Here is a 20,382-nt window from a genome sequence, read left to right as displayed (position 1 = left end):
CAGCACTCACATCAGCAGCCTGGGCACAGCACCCAGCACCTACACCACCGGCCTGGGCCTGGGCACAGCACCCAGCAGCCAGCACCCACACCAGCAGCCTGCCTCGGTGCTTTGGGGACACCACGGAGCAGCTGAGGATGCCTGCGGAGGGCCCGAGGACTCCTGTCCCTACATAAGCAGTGGCCAAGGGAGAGACATGTTGGGACAGTGCCCTTCCAGCTGGCACAAGACTCCCTGCACTGAGACAAGCAGCACCAACCATGGCAATAGCTTGGAGGCTTCTCACCTGGACTGTCACCTTCACTGCGGCTCTGTGCGGCTCTCCCGGCTACATGTTCCAGTCACAAGGTAGGGATCAAGGTTTGGGGGGCAGGGGGAGCTGGATCCACCCAGAAACCCCAATGCTGGCCCCAAGGGAGGTGTGAGTGGGATGTTGTGCTGAGAAGCAGGTGGAGACACCTCAAAGTCTGCTCATTGCAGTGCTGCAGAGCTCCTCCTCAGCCCTGACTTTGCAGGTGGTTTCTGTTCACCTCCAAGGGAAAGAGGTGGAGCTGAGGCAGGATGGAGAACTGGGTGGAGAGGAGCCTCATGGAGCTCAACAAGGGCAGGCAGGCATAGGGTCCTGCACCTGAAGAGGAATAAAGCCCTGCAGCAGCAGAGGTGAGGGTTGAGCTGCTGGAAAGCAGCAGCTCTGCAGAGGAGGACCTGGAAGTCCAGGGGGATAGCAACAACTTGCAACGTGCCAAGAAGGCCAAGGACCTCCTGGGGTGCATGAAGAAGAGTGGGAGCAGCAAGTTGAGGGAGGTTCTCCTTATCTACTCTGTCCCAATGAGGCAACATCTGGAGTCTTGGGTCCAGCCCTGGGCCTCCCAGTTCAAGACAGAGACAGGGAACTACTGGAGGGAGTCCAGCAGAGACCAGAAAGATGCTGAGGGGCCTGGAGCAGCTCTGTGAGGAGGAAAGGCTGAGAGCCCTGGAGCAGGCTGCCCAGAGAGGTTGTGGAGTCTCCTCTGCAGAGTTTCAAACACACACCCCCTGCGCCTCCCCCAGCCATTGTGCTCCTGGGCAAGCTGCTGTGGTTGCCCTGCTTTAGCAGGGGGTTGGACTGGGTGAGCTCCAGAGGTCCGACCTCCATCATGCTGGGATTCTGGGATGTGTTTAGCTCTCAGATGTTCCCTTCCTTGACTTTCTACATCAGAGCAGCAGGGGCTGTGCAAGAAAAGAGCCACAGTCAGGCAGGGAAGGTGAAGGAGATGTGGCAGCAGTAGAGGAAGTTTCCCTTTCCCTGGTGTGGAGCTGCTCATCCTCAGCTGAAGAGAGGCTTTGCTCTGTGGAGGGCTGTGTGTGTGCAGCCACTCCTCTGTGCCTGCAGGGATGGACACTCTTCTGGAGGAGCAGGGTTGGGTGCTGGAGGAGCAGGGTTGGGTGCTGGAGGAGCAGGGTTGGGTGCTGGAGGAGCAGGGGTAGGTGCTGGAGGAGCAGGGGTGGGTGCTGGAGGAGCAGGGGTGGGTGCTGGAGAAGCAGGGGTAGGTGCTGGAGGAGCAGGGGTGGGTGCTGGAGGAGCAGGGGTGGGTGCTGGAGGAGCAGGGCTGGGTGCTGGAGGAGCAGGGCTGGGTGCTGAGCAGGGTTAGCTCCTACACAACCTTCTGCAAGGGCTACCTCTAGTAAATGGAGCAGCAAAATGCCTCTCCCCACATCCCTCCTCTCCTGCTTCCCAGCTTTCTCCTCTGCCTTCTCCTGGCAGGTCTGTGATCCTTCAGAGGTCCCCAGTGTCCCAGAGAGCCATGAGGAGGTTTTCCTGGAGAAAGGCTTTTTATAGCCTCTCTTCCCAAGCAGTCTGACAGCTCTCTGCAAACACCAAGGCTGCTTATCACAGGCACAGACCCCACTGATACCTTGGGTGCAGCACTGCACGATGCAGACCAAGAGCTATTAATACAGCCTGAGGTGGCTGGGAGGTCAAAGGGCACTTGGTGGCCTCTGGAAGGAATGAAGGAAGGGCCAAACAGTGCTGCTCTTGCTGCTGGGAGCTCCTGGTATGGTCTAGAATAGGAGAAGGCAGTGGTGAGCAAAGGAGGGAATGAGGGAGGATCTGGCAGGGAGCACACAGCTTTAGGGAGCAAAGGATCCAAATCTCTTCAAGCCTAATCTGATCTTTGACATCTTCAGAGGAGCAGAAGGAGTCCTTGTGACACTGGATGAGGACTCCGCTTCTTCCCTGGGTGCCAGTCCCCCAGCATTGCTCATTCTTCATTCTGCTATGAGGACAGGCTGAGGGATTTGGGATTGCTCAGCCTGGAGAAGACTCCAGGGTGACCTCAAGCTGCCTGCCAGTACCTGAAGGGATCCTACAGGATGCTGCAGAGAGACTTTTCCTGAGGGTGTCTAGAGACAGGACAAGAGGGGATGGTTTGAAGCTGTGGCAGAGCAGGGTTAGACTGGAGCAGAGTTCTTCAGTCTGAGGGTGGTGAGACTCTGGAACAGGCTGCGCAGAGGGGTTGTGGATACCTCCTCCCTGGGGGTGTTGAAGGCCAGGCTGGATGAGACCTTGAGCAACCCGGGCTGGAGGGAGGTGTCCCTGCCCGTGGCAGGGGGTTGGAACTGGATGATCTCTGAGGTCCCTTCCAACCCAAACCATTCTGTGATTATTTTTGCCCTGCCTGGCTTTGCACATTCAAAGCATCACTTCCTACCACATCCAAGTGATGCAGGACACTGCTCTTAGATCTTTCTTCCTGTGCCTCAGCTTCTAGAGTGACATCCCTGAGAGGTGACCAGCACCACAGCAGAAGCAGCTTCTCACACACAACCTCTGCCCCAGGCTCTGGACACTTTTTTTTTAAATCCACCTGGAGATACCTTGCAGGTCAGGGTCCCAGGGATTGCAGCCCAAGGTCCCAGGTCCTTTCTAGCTGCTTCTTACCCAAACCTCCTTCCAGTTCAGTGTTTTGCAAGCCCACGTGGGCTGCAGAGAAGGAAAAATCAAAACCAAGGCACTTCTGAGAGCAAATTTTTCCAAGCCTGAGGTCATGGTTAAGTGCAAATAGTGGCTCTTGTTTGCCTGGCTGCATGGGGTGATGCAGGAGAAGCTGAAGCACAGGAAGGTAAAGAACTAATAATTATTTCTGGCTGGTGGAGGCAAGGGAGAGGTGCCAGAAGTGCTTTTGGTTTGGAAGGATGGTAGCTAACCCCTAAACCCAGCTGGTGGGAGGCTCTGTCCCATTACTGGTGGCCAAGCAAACCACTCAGTCAGGCTCCCATACTGGAAAACACACCAGAGGAAAAAGGAAACTTTCCAGTGCTGCCATGTGGGGAGGGTGAGCCCAAAGTGCTGCTGGCTGGGGAGGATTTGAGGATGGGTGCTGTGGAGCCACCCTGGAGCAGCTCAGCCTCTCCCGGCTGCTTAGGAAACAGCCATGAATGGGATGCAGAGAGCACAGGAAAGGTCTTCCAGAGGGAGAAAAGAGCAAATCCTGCCCCACTCCATGAGTGCTGGGTGACAGCAGCTGAAAAGGAGCCAGCATGTGACCAAGAAGGTCACCAGCATCCTGGCTTGGATCAGTGTGGGCAGCAGGACCAGGGCAGGGATTGTCCTCCTGGACTCAGCAGTGCTGAGAGCACATCTGGAGTACTGGGTTCAGTTTTGGGGTCCCCATTCCAAGAAGGACATTGAGGGGCTGGAGAAGGTCCAGAGAAGGGCAACAAAGCTGGAGAAGGGTCTGGAGAACAAGTCTGGGGAGGAGCAGCTGAGGGAGCTGGGGGGCTGCAGTCTGGAGGCTGAGGGGAGACCTCATTGCTGCCTGCAGCTCCCTGAAGGGAGGCTGAGGCCAGGTGGAGTTTTGGTCTCTTCTCCCAAGTAACAAATGATTAGACAAGAGGAAATGGACTCAGGTTTTCCCCAGGGAAGGTTGAGGTTGGACATTCAAAGAAACTTCTTCACTGGAAGGGTTCTCAAAGCCTGGCACAGGCTGCCCAGAGAGGTGGTTGGCTCCCCAGCCCTGGAGGTGTTTCAAAGCCCTGGACAGGTGGTGCTGAGGGCCATGGCTTAGCCTCAGCCTTGGCAGAGTTAGGGAATGTTTGGGCTGGATGCTCTGCAAGGTAGTTTCCCACCAAAATGATTCTCTGAGCAAACCTGCAGCCACGAGGGGTTCAGAAGGACACCCAGTGATGGGGCAGCTCTCCTGCCCAGGCCATGGGAGCTTTGACATCCTCTGCTGGAGGCTTTGGTGCTGAGCTGAGGGCTGTTAGAAGCAGGCAGAGCTGCAGCCACATGGAGTCTGGCAGTCCCTGAGCCATTTTGCTTGGAAAGGTTTGCAGAGTGCCAATTTCTTTGACAGGCAGAAGTGTTGGGTGGCTGGGTGAGTGCAGGCAGACAGGTCTGACAGTGCCCCTGTCAGAGCACAGCTCCTGAGTGCTACAAGGCAGGCTCAGAAGCTCAAGTGCCCCAGGAGAAGGTGCTAAGCCAGGCTGATATGCTAAAGAGCACCAAGCCTGAGGAGCTGGGAAAGCAGGCTGGTGTCACTCAGAGAGAGACCTGCCTGGGGAACTGAGCTCTCTGACTTCTGTTCTTGCTGCCTTGGCAGCTCAGCTGGGGAGCTCTGCTGACCTCCTTTCTTGCTTCGATCACAAGACTGGAACTGCAAGAGTGGTTTTGTGCCTCTCTGCAGGATGCTCAGGACCTAATCACAGAATGGGGGCAGCCACAGCCTCCCTGGGCAACCTGTTCCAGGGTCTCCCCACCCTCATTGGCAAGAATTTCTTCCTCCTCTCCAGTCTCCATCTCCCCTCTGCCAGCTCAAAGCCATTGTCCCTCTTCCTGTCACTCCCAGCCCCTGTCAAAAGTCCCTCCCCAGCTCTCCTGTAGCCCCCTTCAGGCACTGGAAGGCTGCTCTTAGGTCTCCCTGGAGCCTTCTCCAGGCTGAACAGCCCCAACCCCTAAGGGGAGCTGCTCCCCTGTGGCAGAGATGGGCAGAGGAAGTGGCCTGAAATTGTGCAGGGGAGGGGTAGGTTGGAGATGAGGAAAAAATTGTTTGCTGCAAGAGTGGTCAGGGATTGGAAGAGGCTGCCCAGGGAGGGTGGTGGAGTCCCCATGCCTGGAGGTGCTCAGGACAGGTATGGCCATGCCTCTTGGGGCCATGGCTTGATGGCCATGCTGGGGTTGGGTTGCTGCTTGCACTGGATGCCCTCAGAGGTCTTTTTCAACCAAGAGAAGTCAACAACTCTGTGTCATTCCTCCCGTGTTGGCTTTCCCTCCCCCAGAGGAGTTCCTCTCCAGCCTGGATCACTATGAGATTGCCTTCCCCATCCAAGTGGACCAGAACGGAGACTTCCTGACCTTCGACATGCGGCGGCAGCTGAAGCAGCGGCCCCGGCGCAGCCTGGGCTCCCTGCCCTACGAGCCCCCTGAGCAGCAGGTCTTCTACAAAGTCTCTGCCCACCACACCCACTTCCTCCTCAACCTCACCCTGCACTCCAACCTGCTGGCTGAGCACTTCACTGTGGAGTACTGGAAGCGAGATGGTGTGGACTGGCAGCACGACTTCCACGAGGACTGCCACTACGCTGGCCACCTGCAGGACCAGTACCTCAGCTCTAAGGTGGCCATCAGCAACTGCAATGGGCTGGTGAGTGCTCTGCCCAGCTGTGGTGGGTTGAAAATCCTCCCCCCCTCCTTCCCTCCCACCCCTTCAACGTGAAATTGCCAGCCCAGCCCAGCTGGAAGCAAACGGAAGCTGAGTTTCCAAGCAAAACTACAATCTAAAAATGAAATGCAAGGGACAGGGACAAAATGCACAACATTGGCAACATTTGCAGGCATTGACAATTTATAAACAGCACAAGAACCTTCTCCATCCCCATGGCAAAACCAGGGGAGCTGCCAACAGCTTCCCCCCTCCCTGCCCACTTCCCCCTACCCTCCATCCCTGTACACAAGGGACAAGAGAAAGAGCAGAGAGTTGTTTTGGTACTCAGCCACAACAAAGAACACAGCGAAGGGCAGCAAAGCCAAGCAGAAGCCAGAAGTTAGAGTGAGGAAACCATAAAGAGAGAAAGAAAGTTAAGTCTAAAGCACCTTTGTCAGTAGTCTCTCCAATGGGATTGTTTAGACCTTATCATTATTTTCCTTTTTACAGCCAGTGGTGATTTATTTACATTCTGCCACTTTCTGTTCAAGATCTGTGGACAATTTTCAAGGCACAGCCTGAAACTACCACACCAGCCAAGGGCAGGACCAAACTGGAGCTGCCCACAGAGCAGAGCTGGTTGCAGCCTCTTTGACCTTGGGTTTGGGACTCAGTTTGGGTCCCCAATGGGTCCACAGTGGTGGGAAAGGCTTGGGGTTGGTGTCAGAATATTGCATGGTGACATTGAACCTCATGGTTAGGGTCCCAATACTGCAGGGTGACATTGAACCTCAGCTGAACCTTGGGGTTGGGGTCCCAGTATTGCATGGTGACATTGAACCTCCTGGTTTGGGTCACAATACTGCAGGATGACCTGAAACCTCAGCTGAACCTCCATGGTTAGGGTCAGAATATTGCATGGTGACATCAAACCTCAGCTGAGGGAGGCATCATGGGTTTACAAATCAGCAAGAAAGCTCAGTGGGAGATGTCAGTGGTAAGGAAGCTGAGCTCTGGGCTGGGGGTGCTTGGAGGGCACATGGGCCCTGCACCACTGGAGAGCTTACAGTGAGGGTGGGGAGACTCTGGAATAGGTTGCCCAGGGAGGTTGTGGATGTTCCCTCCCTGGAGGTGTTCAAGGCCAGGCTGGATGAGGCCTTGAGCAACCTGTGCTGGTGGGAGGTGTCCCTGCCCATGGCAGGGGGTTGGAGCTGGATGATCCCTGAGGTCCCTTCCAACCCAAGCCATTCTGTGATCTTTAAGAGGGCAGACAAATGCCTTTCAAAGCCACTCCAGGTATGATTCAGGAGCTCTTCCAGCACTGGGCATAGACTCAGGGCTTCCATCCTGATTTTTGTGTGATTTTTCTGCCATTTCTGCCTCACTACAGACATTTCCTGCCCTGCCAGATGGAGGCATGCAGCAAACCTACCCTGTTGGCAAATCCCAAGGGTGCTGTCTCCCTTGGAAGGGTAGCATGGAGCCTCATAGGCCAGGTTCATATTTCTGCTACAGCTCCACCTCTCTGCAGCATTCTGGCAGGGTGGAAGAGCTTCCAAATGGGAATAAATTCGTGTTTGATTTATTGCTCAATTGCAGTGCCAGAACAGTGCTGAGGGTTATTAAGAGAAATGAGAATCTGACTCATTATATCACAGAGTCTAACGTTTCCACCTCACAGCCAAAGCTCAGAGCTCCATAAGCTCTCCAGTCCCCAGTCAGCTCTTTGTTTGGATATGGGAGCTCTGCTGGAGCCCAAGAAGATTTCCTGGTGGTCACAAAAGCACTGAAGGGTGAGCTGGAGGTTGAGGTCTTCTGGGTTAGTGAACATCCCCAGTTCCCTCAGCTGCCCCTCACCAGCCCTGTTCTCCAGACCCCAGGCTGCCCAGGGCAGCGGTGGAGTCCCCATCCCTGGAGGCTGTGTAGATGTGGTGCTGAGGACCATGGTTTAGTGGTGACCTGGCAGTGCTGGGTTAACTGTTGGACTTGATGATCTTAAAGGTCTTTTCCAGCCCAAATGATTCTGTGATCCTGGGAAGGTCATCCTGGCTTTAGCAGTTGGAGGCAGAGGGTGAAATGGTCCAGGCAGGACACACAGAGCTGTGAGCTGCCAGCAGAACCAAGCTGGAGCCTGCAGGGAGCAGCCCAGGGGCAGCTTTGCCTCAGCCTGGCCAGGAGCTGAAATCCCTAGCAGAGCAAAGCCTCTGCCTGCAGAAGATCCCCAGGACCTGTGTCCTACCAGCAGAAAAAAAAGTCATAGCAAAGAGAAAATCAACTTCAGGGTGGAAATGCCACTGCCTCAGCTCCAGTGTCAGAGCTCACCAGAGGACAGCTCAAAGGGCAGGATTTCAACCCCCTCTGCCTGTGCTGGAATGCTGCTTTCACCTGAGAAGCCCTCCTGAAGCCAGCATGGACCTGGAGCAAGGCAGCTGGCCCTGGTGTGCCTGCAAGAGGAGGAGGAGGAGGAGGAGGAGGAGGAGGAGGAGGAGGAGGAGCTGAGCTGCAGCCTGTGGCTGTACTGCTCTTAGGTGCGGTCGTAAGCTAATAGCATGAAGCATCCCTGCTCTGCAGATGACCTGGGTGAATCACAGGCAGGATATCCAGCTGAGCTCCCCCACAAACCACAGGGATCTCTCAAAGGACTTCTCACCACCCCCTTTCAACAGCCTTCTGCCAACGTCCAGCGCCTGGACCTCGGAGCTTGGTCTCTGGGGGTCAGCGCTGGGGCAGCTTCCAGGCTCCTCTGATAGCTGAAGGACGTCAGACAAGCAGAGGAGCCTCCTGCTAGGAAGCAGGACCTGAAGCAAGGACCACCCTTTTCCACACACAGGGTTTTTTGGGGGGAGGGGGAGGCAGGATTTGCTCTACCCCAAGCTGGTGGTGACCTCCTTCTCCCCATCCCAGCAACGCCGGCAGCCAGCTGGCTCCGTAGGCTGCCGCTGGGCTCCGCGCCGCAGCCCTCGCCAGGCTCACCTCACAGTACCTCACTTGTGCTTGGAAGGCTGGAGCTGAGCCAAGAGCAACAGAGCCTGGTGCAGGAGGAAATCCCCCAGCACTCCTGAGATGGGGACTCTGCTGTGCACACACTGCCCTGATTCAGCTGTTGGGGCAGGGAAGGAGAGGGGCAGAGAGCTGCCGTGGAGGCAGGAGCTGCCCCAGAGGGGCTGTCCCCCACCAGCACCTTCCATGCAAGGAGCTCAAGATGTTCTACAGAGATCTGTTTCCTCCACTCCCTGTCCTGCCAGATCAGGGCTTCTGTCACCCTTGCATAGAGAGGAGCTGGTGGCATCCAAAGGGCAGCACCAGTGGAGAGCTGCCAGTGGTGCCCAGCGACAGGACAAGGGTTAACTGGCACGAGCTTGTCCATAACGTGATGCACATCCACTCCTCTGCAGCTCTGAGCCTGAGCTTCCCAGCTGGTGGTGGTGGTCCTGAGCTGCTTTCAAAGGTGCTTTGGTGAGGCTGAGAAGCAGAGGAGGTAGAGCTCACTGCTGAGTGGTGCTGCTAGCTGTAGGGATGGCATTTAGGATCCCACAGGCAGTTCTCAGTGGGTAGGAAGCAACTCCTTCATAGCTTTGTGAGGAAAGATTGTGACTCCCAGAGGACTGCAGTGAGCACAGCTGGCCCAGGAAACCCACAGCCACCTGGCTCAGTTTGCTTTGCTCTGCTCTGCTCTCCAGGTTCCTTCAGTGCACGCAGGGAGGATTCCTTCACATTCTCCAAAGTGTTTGTCAGGCCTCAGCTATTTGTTGGTTCATCACCAGGAAGCTGGCTAGGAGAAGCCACCAGCAGGTCCCCCTAGTTCTTCTCCACCTCTTTCACTGCCTTTCCAACCCTTTCCCTCCTGCAGCACGGGGTGATCGTGGCGGATGAGGAGGAATACTTTATCGAGCCACTGAGCCCGGGAGCCAACATGAGTGCAAGCAGCGAGGGCAAGGGCAGCCCCCACGTCGTCTACAAGAGGTCATCTCTGCAATACCCACACATGGATGCAGCCTGTGGCGTGCTAGGTACCTCCACAGCCACCCAACTCATCCTCAGGGCAGGCTGGGAGATCCCAGTGCCCCACGCTCTGGTGGGCCACACTGCTCTGCCTAGCGAAGGGACAAATCTGAGTCGCAGAAGCCCAGCACGGAGGGGAGCAGAAGGGAAATTTGGAGGTCACCCAGTGCACCCCTACTGCTAAAACACTCCCTCAGGCTGGCCACTGGGCAACTCCCCTGCAGCCAGGCAGGTGGTTCAGGGCAGATGTTCTCCTCCAGTGTCTTCCCTCCCTCTTTGCTGGGCTCTCAAGGAGCTGAGTTTGCAGCCACAGCTATTTGTGCACCAGAAGTCAGTGGTGCAGGGGGTGAGGTGAAGCTGGGGATGTTCAGGAACCCAGGCTGGAGTTGTGGAGCATTCTACTGAAATAGAGAGTCCCATCCCACCTCTACACCTGCCTGGATGCCTTCTTGTCTGATCTGCTCTGGGTGATCCTGCTCTGGCAGGGGGGTTGGACTGGATGAGCTTTCGAGGTCCCTTCCAGCCCTTACCATTGTGTGATTCTGTGATCCACCTCTGCTGTGAATGGTGCAGAACATAGGAGTGGAGATCCTGCAGTGAGGGTGGGCTGTAAGAGCTGGGGAGGGACTTCTGACAAGCGCCTGGAGTGACAGGACAAGAGGCAATGGCTTTGAGCTGGAAAAGAGGGGACTGAGACTGGAGATGAGGAAGAAATTCTTGCCAGTCAGGGTGGGGAGACACTGGAGCAGGCTGTCCAGGGAGGCTATGGATGCCTCCCTGGAGGTGTCCAAGGCCAGCTTGGCTGAGCAGCCTGGGCTGGTGGGAGGTTGGCACGGCAAGGGGGTCGGATCTGGATGATCCTGGGGGTCCCTTCTGAGCCAACCCATTCCGCGAATCTCTTTCCCTCCTCAGACGAGAAGCCGTGGAAGGGGAGACACTGGTGGCTGAGGTCTCTGAAGCCTTCTCCCCTGAAACCATCAGGCAACCACAGCCAGAGGGGGCAGCTGCCCCTCAAGAGGTCTGTGAGCACGGAGCGCTACGTGGAGACGCTGGTGGTGGCTGACAAGATGATGGTTGGGTACCACGGGCGCAGGGACATCGAGCAGTACATCCTGGCCATCATGAATATTGTAAGTGTTATAACCACAGCATGAGCCAGGGGGGCAGGGGACACCCAAGGCAGCAGGCAGGGATGCCACCTTGCCCAGCACCACCCCCAGTGCCTGGGCTTGGTGGAGGGGCCATGGGCATGACCTGCAAGAGGACAAAAAGGGAGTGGGAATGCGGTGGGGGAGTGAGGTCTGCTCTGGGATACCACCCAGGATTCTCACCTGGAGTGCTGGGTTCAGTTTTGGGACCCTCACTCCTAAAACGACATTGAGGTGATGGGAATGGGTCCAGAGAAGGGCAACCACGCTGGTGAAAGGTCTGGAGAGCAAGGCTGGGGAGGAGCAGGTGAGGGAACTGGGGGTGTTCAGCCTGGAGAAGAGGAGGCTGAGGGGAGACCTCATTGCTCTCTGCAGCTCCCTGAGAGGAGGCTGGAGCCACGTGGGGTTTGGTCTCTTTTCCCTAGTATCAGTTTATAGCACAAGAGGAAATGGCCTCAAGTTGCCCCAGGGGAGGTTTAGGTTGGAGATGAAGAATAATTTCTTCCCCAAAAGGGTCTCAAAGCCTGGTCCAGGCTTCCCAGAGCAGTGGTGGAGTGCCCATGCCTGGAGTTGTGTAGATGTGGTGCTGAGGCCCATGGTTTAGCAGCAGTGCTGAGTTAATGCTTGGACTCCATGATCTTGAAGGTCTTTTGCAGCCTGAAGGATTCCATAATTCTGTGGTTCTATGGCAGTGGTTTCTCCCCATCCTCAGAGCAAGACATTTGGGTCAAAAATCCCAGCCTGCTGCTGCTTGTGGTGAGCAGGGACACTCCAGAGGCTGCAGGGAGGAGTTGTGTAGGGGAGGCTCTGCAGGAGAGGTAAAGCCTGGGCTGCCTGACCATGCCCCAGGCCAGACCTGCAGAACAAAGCCCTTTCTTTGAGCAGCATCTCCCATCTCCAATTAGCATTGCAAATAGGGCAGGGGGCTGGGGAGCACGTGGGAAAGCAGAGGGCCCCGGAGCTCTCACGCCTGGGGGGCTGGGAGGTGTGAGGGGTAGGCAGTGATACCCTCCTGCTCCCATACCCACTGCCCGCCCCTGGGCCACTACAGAACAGCTTCCTCCGATGATCTGATGAGTTAGGTCATTGCTGGTGGCAGGAGGCATGAACAGCCTGAATTGGCCATGCTGAGTCCTCCTGTGAGGTGAGATAGGTTTGGAAGTTATCCATCAGCAGCTGAAAGCCCCTCTGTGATGGTTCTTTGTCCTGGCCCCTGCAGGATCTCTTTTCAGGGGCTGCTCTGTTTGCATTTCTAAAGCAGATGCCAGATTTCAAACAATCTCCTTCTTGGCTCTCAGCTGCTCTGAAACAGCCGCGGGGTGGGGGCAGAGCTCTGAGGGATGCTCTGTGTGCCCTCCCCTGCCGATGGGCAGCCAGCAAAGCTTCCTCCAGGACCAGGAGGCTTCCCCTTCCCCACCTCAGCTTCAGGCAAGGAGCAGGTGTGGTGAGATTACACAATCTCAGAATGGAAGGGGCTGGAAGGGACCTCTGGAGATCATCCAGTCCAACCCCCTGCTGACACAGGAGTGCCTGGATCAGGTTGCTCAGGAACATGCCCAAGCAGGTTCTGGAAGCTCTGCAGAGAAGGAGACTCCACAACCTCTCTGGGCAGCCTGCTCCAGGGCTCCAGCACCTTCACACCAAAGAAGTTTCTCCTCCTGTTCAGATGGAACCTCCTGGCTTCCAGTTTGTATCCACTGCCCCATATCCTATCACTGGGCACCACTGAGAGGAGCCCAGCACCATCCTCATAGCCTCCACCCTTTAGATATTTGCATACCTTGAGCAGATCCCCTCTGGGGCTGCTCTTCTCCAGGCTCTCAGCCCCAGGGCTCTCAGCCTTTGCTCCTCACAGAGCTGCTCCAGGCCCCTCAGCAGCTCTGTAGCCTCCACTGGACTCTCTCCAGTAGTTCCCTGTCCCTCCTGAGCTGGGGAGATGTTGGCTTCACTGCTTCAATCTCCCCAGAAGGAGACAGTGAGGTCTGAACATGGTTTGAGAGGCTCTGCAGTCCAGGTGCTGCCATGGACCCCCACACTCAGCTCTGCTTTAGGACAGGATTGTGCCCAGACCCTGCAGCCCAGTTTCCCTCCCCTGGGTGCCCAGTACCTGGTAGTTCACTCCCTGACCACACCACTGCCCAGCCAGGGAGCTCATTTTTAAGACTCCTCTTTTCTTGTTTCTTGGAGGTCAGGTTGCCAAACTTTTCCAGGACTCCAGTCTGGGCAATATTGTCAACATCCTGGTGACCAGGCTGATTCTCCTCACTGAGGACCAGGTAAGGTGACCTTGGCTGAGCTGCTGCCATCAGGATCTGTCTGTTCCCCTTGGGTGCATCACATCCTTCCCATGGTAGCTGGGGACTGGCTCCAGGTGCTGGGCTGAGGAGACCTCTAGGGCTCTGAAGGGGTGTGATGAGGTGGCTTGAGAGAGGCTTATTAGGAAGGATCTGGAGGTGCTGGAGCATGTCCAGAGAAGGGCCATGAGGATGGGCAGAGGGCTGGAGCACCTCTCCTGTGAGGACAGACTGAGAGTTGGGGTTGTGCAGTCTGGAGAAGAGAAGGATCCCAGGAGACCTTCTTGTGGCCTTCCAGGATCTGAAGGAAAGCTGGGGAGGGACTTTTGAGGGTGTCAGGGAGTGATAGGACTGGGAAGAATGGAACAAAACTAGAAGTGGGTACATTCAGATTGGATGTTAGGAAGAAATTCTTGCCCATGAGGGTGGTGAGAGCCTGGCACAGGTTGCCCAGGGAGGTGGTGGAAGCCTCATCCCTGGAGGCTTTTGCAGCCAGGCTGGAGGTGGCTGTGAGCAACCTGCTGTGGTGTGAGGTGTCCCTGCCCATGGCAGGGGGGTTGGAACTGGCTGAGCCTTGAGGTCTCTTCCAACCCTGACAATTCTCTGATTCTAAGCAGCTTTACTCCTCCCAGGGTCTTGCTTTCTCCTGGCCTCCATGCAGGGTGAGGGCACCTGGTGTGGTGCTGGCAGGGGAACAGGCAGTGCCCTCGGCTCACAGCTTTCCTGGGGACACACAATGTCCTACTCCTTCCATTCCAGCCCACACTGGAGATCAACCACCACGCTGGGAAATCCCTGGACAGCTTCTGCAAGTGGCAGAAATCCATTGTGAACAGGAATGGCAACGGGAATGCCATTCCCGAGAACGGGATCGCCAACCACGACACCGCCGTGCTGATCACCAGGTGAGGGCTGGCCCCTCGGGGGGGATGTCCTCTGTGCAGCTGCCCTCCATCTGCCTGAGGGCTTCATCCTGCCCAAGCACTCTCCCACCAGCTGCCTGGCAGTGGATGTCCCTCAGGCTGGCCCCTGGGCACTCCCCTGCAGCCAGGCAGGTGGTTCAGGGCAGATGTTCTCCTCCAGTGCCTTCCCTCCCTCTTTGCTGGGCTCTCAAGGAGCTGAGTTTGCAGCCACAGCTATTTGTGCACCAGAAGTCTGTGGTGCCAGGGGATGAGGTGGAGCTGGGGATGGCCAGGAAGCCAGGCTGGAGTTGTGGAGCATCCTACTGAAATGGAAAGTCCCATCCCTCCCTGCTGTGAGGGGTGGAGAGGAGGAGATGAGTGAGACCTGAGCATGGTGACAGTGACAGAGAGCCTCCAGCCACTGCAGGGTTTGGCTCACTTCCTTGTGGGTGCTTACATCTGGGGCTGAATCACAGAATCCCAGCATGGTAGGGGTTGGAAGGGACCTCTGGAGATCATCCAGCCAGCAGAGTACCCACAGCAGCTTGCCCAGGAGCACAATGCCCAGGGGGGGTTGGAAGCTCTGCAGAGGAGGCTCCACAATCTCTCTGGGCAGCCTGCTGCAGGCCTCCAGCAGCCTCACACCAAAGAAGTTTCTCCTCCTGTTCAGATGGAACCTCCTGGCTTCCACTTTGTGCCTATTGCCTCTTGTCCTGTCTCTGGGCACCACTGAGAGGAGTCAGCAGCTGCACCTGGATGCTGAATTAGACCTTCAGAGCTGGGTGAAGGGATCTGAACCTTCACATACAGAACAAATAACTCCCACCAGGGGAGATGGATGCTTGAGCCTGGTGGAGCAGCAGAGGACATGGGAGGGAGGTCTGTAAGGATGGATTGGAGGTTGGAAGGAAAGAAGATGTGCTGAGGACAGCAAGAAGAGAGGACAAGATTTATTTGTGCCCCTTTTTGCCCTCTTGAGGAGTGCAAGAAAGTCCTAAAATGAAAGCACTGGAGAGGGGACAGCCCCAGGTGGGAGCTGCTTTCATTGGCCCCAGGAACTGCTGACCTGCTCCAGTTCCCACTGGTGGCCAGAGCCTGGATCATCCCTCCTGGGAAGCTTGCAAGATGAGACTCCATAAGCACCAGGGGAGGAGCAAGCAAAATGCTCCTCAGTCTCTGCTTTTCCCCTTTCCAGGGCTGCAGCCTCTGCTTTTCCCTTTCCCAGGGCTGCAGCCTCTGCTTTTCCCTTTCCCAGGGCTGCAGCCTCTGCTTTTCCCTTTCCCAGGGCTGCAGCCTCTGCTTTTCCCTTTCCCAGGGCTGCAGCCTCTGCTTTTCCCTTTCCCAGGGCTGCAGCCTCTGCTTTTCCCCTTCCCAGGGCTGCAGCCTCTGCTTTTCCCTTTCCCAGGGCTGCAGCCTCTGCTTGCCCTTCCCTCCCACCACACATGTGGGATGTGGATGCCTGCTCTGAGTCCTTCAGCCTCCCACCAGATGTTTGAGCTAACCCAGAGCAGCTCCCCAGGCTTGGACAGCACCAGCACATCCTGTCTCTAACAAATTCCCTGTCTCCAGATAACATCTTGCTGAGCTTTGGGCTTTTTTCTTTTTTTCTGGGTTTTTTTTTTTTTTCCCCTCTTGCAGGGAGGTGTCAGACCCAGAGCCTCCAAAGGCTTCAGCAGAATCTGCTGAAAAACAAAGCACCAAATGGTTTGCACTTGCTGGATTCCCTGCCAGGGGTGAGAGCTTTGGACACTTCCAGGGGCCAAAAGGACAGGAGCCATCAGCAGCAATGTGCTGTGCTTAACCCATAGTGTGCCCTCAGCTTGCTCCTTCCCCACTCTTGTGCCCTTGGTGGCACCAGGGTGAGCAGTGTGGGGTGTCCTCAAATTCACACCATGGTTGGCATCCTCAGATTATTCCCTGCTGTTGTTTCCTGGGTGTCTCCCAAACCCACACCATGGTTGGCATCCTCAGATTATTCCCTGCTCTTGTCCCCTGGGTGTCCCCCAAACCCACACCATGGTTGGCATCCTCAGATTATTCCCTGCTCTTGTCCCCTGGGTGTCCCCCAAACCCACACCATGGTTGGCATCCTCAGATTATTCCCTGCTCTTGTCCCCTGGGTGTCCCCCAAACCCACACCATGGTTGGCATCCTTGGTGCCCTGGGCAGTGCAGATTATTGGGGTGTTGGTTGCCAGCAGCTGAAGGGTGAGTCAGCAGTGTGCCCAGGTGGCCAAGAAGGCCACCAGCACTCTGTCTTGGATCAGCAATGGTGTGGCCACAGGAGCAGGGCAGGGACTGTCCCCCTGCACTTGACACTGCTGAGGCCACATCTCAAATCCTGGGTTCAGTTTGGGGACCTTGGGGACCTCACTCCAAGAAGGACATTGAGGAGCTGGAGCAGGTCCAGAGAAGAGCAACAAAGCTGGGAAAGGGTCTGGGGAACAGGGGTGGGGAGGAGCAGCTGAGGGAGCTGGGGGTGTTCAGCCTGGAGAAGGGGAGGCTGAGGGGAGACCTTCTGGCTCTTTGCAGCTACTCCAACAGGACAAGATGAGAGGAGTTGGCCTCAGCTTGCAGCAGGGCAGGCTTGGGTTGGACCTGAGGAACAATTTCTTTCTCAAAAGGGTGATCAAGCCTTGGGGCAGGCTGCCCAGGGCAGTGGAGGAGTCCTCACCCCTGGAGTTGTGTAGATGTGGTGCTGAGGGTTCAGTGGTGTCCTGGTTAGTGCTTGGACCTGATGATCTCCAAAGCCTTCTTCAACCAAACCCATCCCAGGATTCTGTGATTCCAGGAGGAGCCTCAGCCTTCTGCTCTGCAAAACAGCCCAGAGGGCTCTCACCTCTTACAGGTGGTACTTTCCACCCCAAAAAGGGTGGGCTGGCTGGGCTGTGACCACACCAGTGACATGGAGCTGTGCTCCTGGGGAGCCACCAGCCTTGGCAATGATCTTTAAGGTCCCTTCCAACCCAACCCATTCAATGATTCTCACTGCTGCCTTCTCTTCTTTGCAGATACGACATCTGCATCTACAAGAACAAACCCTGTGGCACTCTGGGTAGGTGGTGAGGACCCTGCAGGCACCTCCTGGGGAGGTGGTGGGGACCTTGCAGACAGGTCCTGGACAGGTGGGACCTTGCAGGCACCTCCTGGGGAGGTGATGGAGACCTTGCAGAGAGGTACTGGACAGGTGGGACCTTGCAGGCACCTCCTGGGGAGGTGATGGAGACCTTGCAGACAGGTCCTGGACAGGTGGGACCTTGTAGGCACCTCCTGGGGAGGTGGGACCTTGTAGGCACCTTCTGGGTAGGTGGTGGGGACCTTGCAGGCACCTCCTGGACAGGTGGGACCTTGCAGGCACCCCCTAGGTAGGTGGTAGGACCTTGCAGACACACCTTTGGGTACATGGTGAGGCCAGGCTGTGCCATCCTCCCTTTTCCTAGGCTGAAGGGGAAGCACAGGGCCCAAGGCTGCCAGGAGCAGCCCTGTGGTTCCCAGCTTCCATCCTCTGGCCTGGAGCCTCCTTCCTTCTGTGAACACTCCAAGCAGCAACCCAAGGCCAGATGGGTTCTGGAACACTTCTCTGCTCTACCCCTGGTTCAGGGCCAGGCTGGTGATTGAGGACTGCTCCCAGCTAGGGCTGGTTTGTAGCCTAGTGGAGTGTTCCTGGGTTAGCAGGGAGGAAGAAGACTTTTTGGTGATGGCTATAAAGGGACTTCTGTGTTGAAACCTCCAGACACAGCCAGAGCCTGCAGCTCTTTCTGCCTGCAGCTCCTGATTTGTCTTACCCTGTCCTAGATGGAGCAGGCAGGGAGGGATTGCTGCTTGGAATCACTGCAGTCAACGAGGAGGAGAGGAAATGGCCTCAAGTTGCCCCAGGGGAGGTTTAGGTTGGACATGAGGAACAATTTCTTCCCAGGGCAGTGGTGGAGTCCCCATCCCTGGAGGGGTTTCAGAGCTGTGTAGATGTGGTGCTGAGGGCCATGGTTTAGTGGTGCCCTGGTGGTGCTGGGTTAAAGGGCTGGACTGGATGATCTTGAAGGTCTCTTCCACCCAAAATAGTTCTGTGAGTCTCTGCTAACTGCCATGAGAACATCCCAAAGCTCACTGCTGCTGCTGGGAAGGAGCCAGCAGGCTCTGCTCAGTGTCAGTGAGCAAGAAGGAGATCAGGTAGCGCCCAAACACCACCTGTGCCTCCTGCAGCTTCTCTGTGCTGACCTCCTGTGACACCTCTGTGGCCTTTGTGACAATCTCTGCCTGGCTTCCTTAGGCCTGGCCCCCGTGGGTGGGATGTGTGAGCGAGAGAGGAGCTGCAGCATCAACGAGGACATTGGCCTGGCCACAGCCTTCACCATCGCCCACGAGATCGGCCACACGTGAGTCCCAGGAGGGGTCACAGGGAGGGGTTCCTCTTGCTTTGTCCCTGCCACCAGCAGCTGAAAAACCCTTCCCTGAGATGACCCAGAGTTGCCCAAGCCAGCAGAGCTGATCTCTCCTCTCTCTTGCCTTGGTGATGCTCTCAGGTTTGGCATGAACCACGATGGGGTCGGCAACAGCTGCGGCTCCCGCGGCCAGGAGACAGCCAAGCTGATGGCTGCTCACATCACCATGAAAACCAACCCCTTTGTCTGGTCCACCTGCAGCAGGGACTACATCACCAGCTTCCTGGAGTAAGGAATCCATCCCACCTCGCCCTCCCTTCTACCTGCCAGCCTCTCGTGGGCATTCGCATGGAAGGGGTAAAGCCAAAGTCCAGCCCCCGAAGCGCACAGCCCCAGCACCTCCTGCCTTGCCTCCCAGCATCTCATCCTGGCCCAAGAGTCAGCTGCTTTCCCTCCTTCCTTCCTGGAGATGCTTCCTGGGGCTCCTTAGTCTGGAGAAGAGAAGACTGAGAGGGGATTTAAGAAATTTTTATCAGTATCTGAGGGTTGGGGGTCAGGAGGGAGGGGACAAGCTCTGGTCACCTGCACCCTGGGACAGGACAAGGGGCAGTGGATAGAAACTGCAGCATAGGAGGTTCCACCTCAACATGAGGAGGAACTTCTGCACTGGGAGGGTAAGAGAGCACTGGAACAGGCTGCCCAGAGAGGTTGTGGAGTCTCCTTCTCTGGAGCCTTTCCAGCCCCATCTGGATGTGTTCCTGTGTGACCTGTGCTGGATTCTATGGTCCTGCTCTGAGAGTAGGACACTCTCCTGTAAGCCTTCCTCCACCTCCACCTGCAGGACACTCTCCTCTGAGCCTTCTTCCACTTCCACCTGCAGGACACTCTCCTATGAGCCTTCTTCCACTTCCACCTGCAGGACACTCTCCTCTGAGCCTTCCTCCACCTCCACTTGCAGGACACTCTCCTCTGAGCCTTCCTCCACCTGCAGGACACTCTCCTCTGAGCCTTCCTCCACCTGCAGGATCCTCTCCTAGCAGGACACTCTCCTCCAACCCTTCCTCCACCTGCAGGATCCTCTCCTAGCAGGACACTCTCCTCTGAGCCTTCCTCCACCTGCAGGATCCTCTCCTAGCAGGACACTCTCCTCCAACCCTTCCTCCCACCTCTACCCCTAGGACCCTCTCCTCCAGGCCGAGCCTTCATGAGCTCTGCTTTCTCCTCTCTCTCTCTCTCTCGTGTGCAGCTCAGGGCTGGGACTGTGCCTGAACAACGCTCCTCCCAAGCAGGACTTCCTGTACCCGACGGTGGCCCCGGGGCAGGCGTACGACGCCGACGAGCAGTGCCGCTTCCAGTACGGAGTCAAATCCCGCCAGTGTAAATACGGGGTAGAGAGCCTTCCTGCTTTACTATGCTTCCCAGGGGCTGGAGCATGGGGAGGGAAGGCAAAGGGCACCAGTGGCAGGAACAGAGTGGCCAGCAGGAGCAGGGGAGTCATCCTGCCCCTGCACTCAGCGCGGTGGTTTGGGTTCTCGCTGGAGTTCAGGAGCTCGAATGATTAACAGATTGAGATTCCTCCCCTGCCCCTCTCCCTTTCTCTTGGCCAGGTGGAGAGAGAAAGAGGAAAAGGAAAAAAAAAAAAAGGGTAAGGGAGAGGGAGAGGGGAAGTGAATTCGTGAAAGAAATAGTCTGAAATCGGTTTGGAAGTAGGAGAAGTGAATTTTCTTTTTTTTTTTTTACAAAAAAAAGGGGGGAAAAAGATACATATGTATATATAACAGGGAGGGCTCACAGAGGTGAGGGATGAGGGCAAGTGGGAAAATATACAACACCAAGGCTGAGGAGAGGGACTTGGGGTTGCTGGTGGACAAGAAGCTGTCAGTGTGCACTTGCAGCCCAGAGAGCCAAGCAGAGCCTGGGCTGCATCAGAAGTGTGGCCAGCAGGTCAAGGGAGGGGATTCTCCCCCTCTGCTCAGCTCTGCTGAGACCCCACCTGGAGTACTGTGCCCAGTTCTGGAGCCTCTGTTACAAGAG

The 20,382-nt window shown here is 56.4% G+C and overlaps 1 protein-coding gene across 1 annotated transcript in view; it reads left to right on the top strand.

The window, feature by feature from the left end:
• Nucleotides 1–260: 260 nt before the first annotated feature.
• The window catches only part of ADAMTS10 (ADAM metallopeptidase with thrombospondin type 1 motif 10), a 40,719-nt gene continuing 20,597 nt past the window's right edge, over nt 261–20,382 (top strand). The window contains exons 1-10 of the mRNA XM_054396102.1: nt 261–348; nt 5,260–5,624; nt 9,475–9,634; nt 10,539–10,756; nt 12,967–13,050; nt 13,828–13,973; nt 16,981–17,024; nt 18,237–18,342; nt 18,490–18,636; nt 19,595–19,736. Coding sequence (XP_054252077.1) covers nt 261–348; nt 5,260–5,624; nt 9,475–9,634; nt 10,539–10,756; nt 12,967–13,050; nt 13,828–13,973; nt 16,981–17,024; nt 18,237–18,342; nt 18,490–18,636; nt 19,595–19,736 — 1,500 coding nt within the window. The remainder of the gene's footprint in view (nt 349–5,259; nt 5,625–9,474; nt 9,635–10,538; nt 10,757–12,966; nt 13,051–13,827; nt 13,974–16,980; nt 17,025–18,236; nt 18,343–18,489; nt 18,637–19,594; nt 19,737–20,382) is intronic.

This window comes from Indicator indicator, chromosome 36 (assembly GCF_027791375.1).
Source record: "Indicator indicator isolate 239-I01 chromosome 36, UM_Iind_1.1, whole genome shotgun sequence".
In the NCBI taxonomy this organism is placed as follows: Eukaryota; Metazoa; Chordata; class Aves; order Piciformes; family Indicatoridae; genus Indicator; species Indicator indicator.
This window is presented reverse-complemented; position numbering and strand designations above follow the sequence as displayed.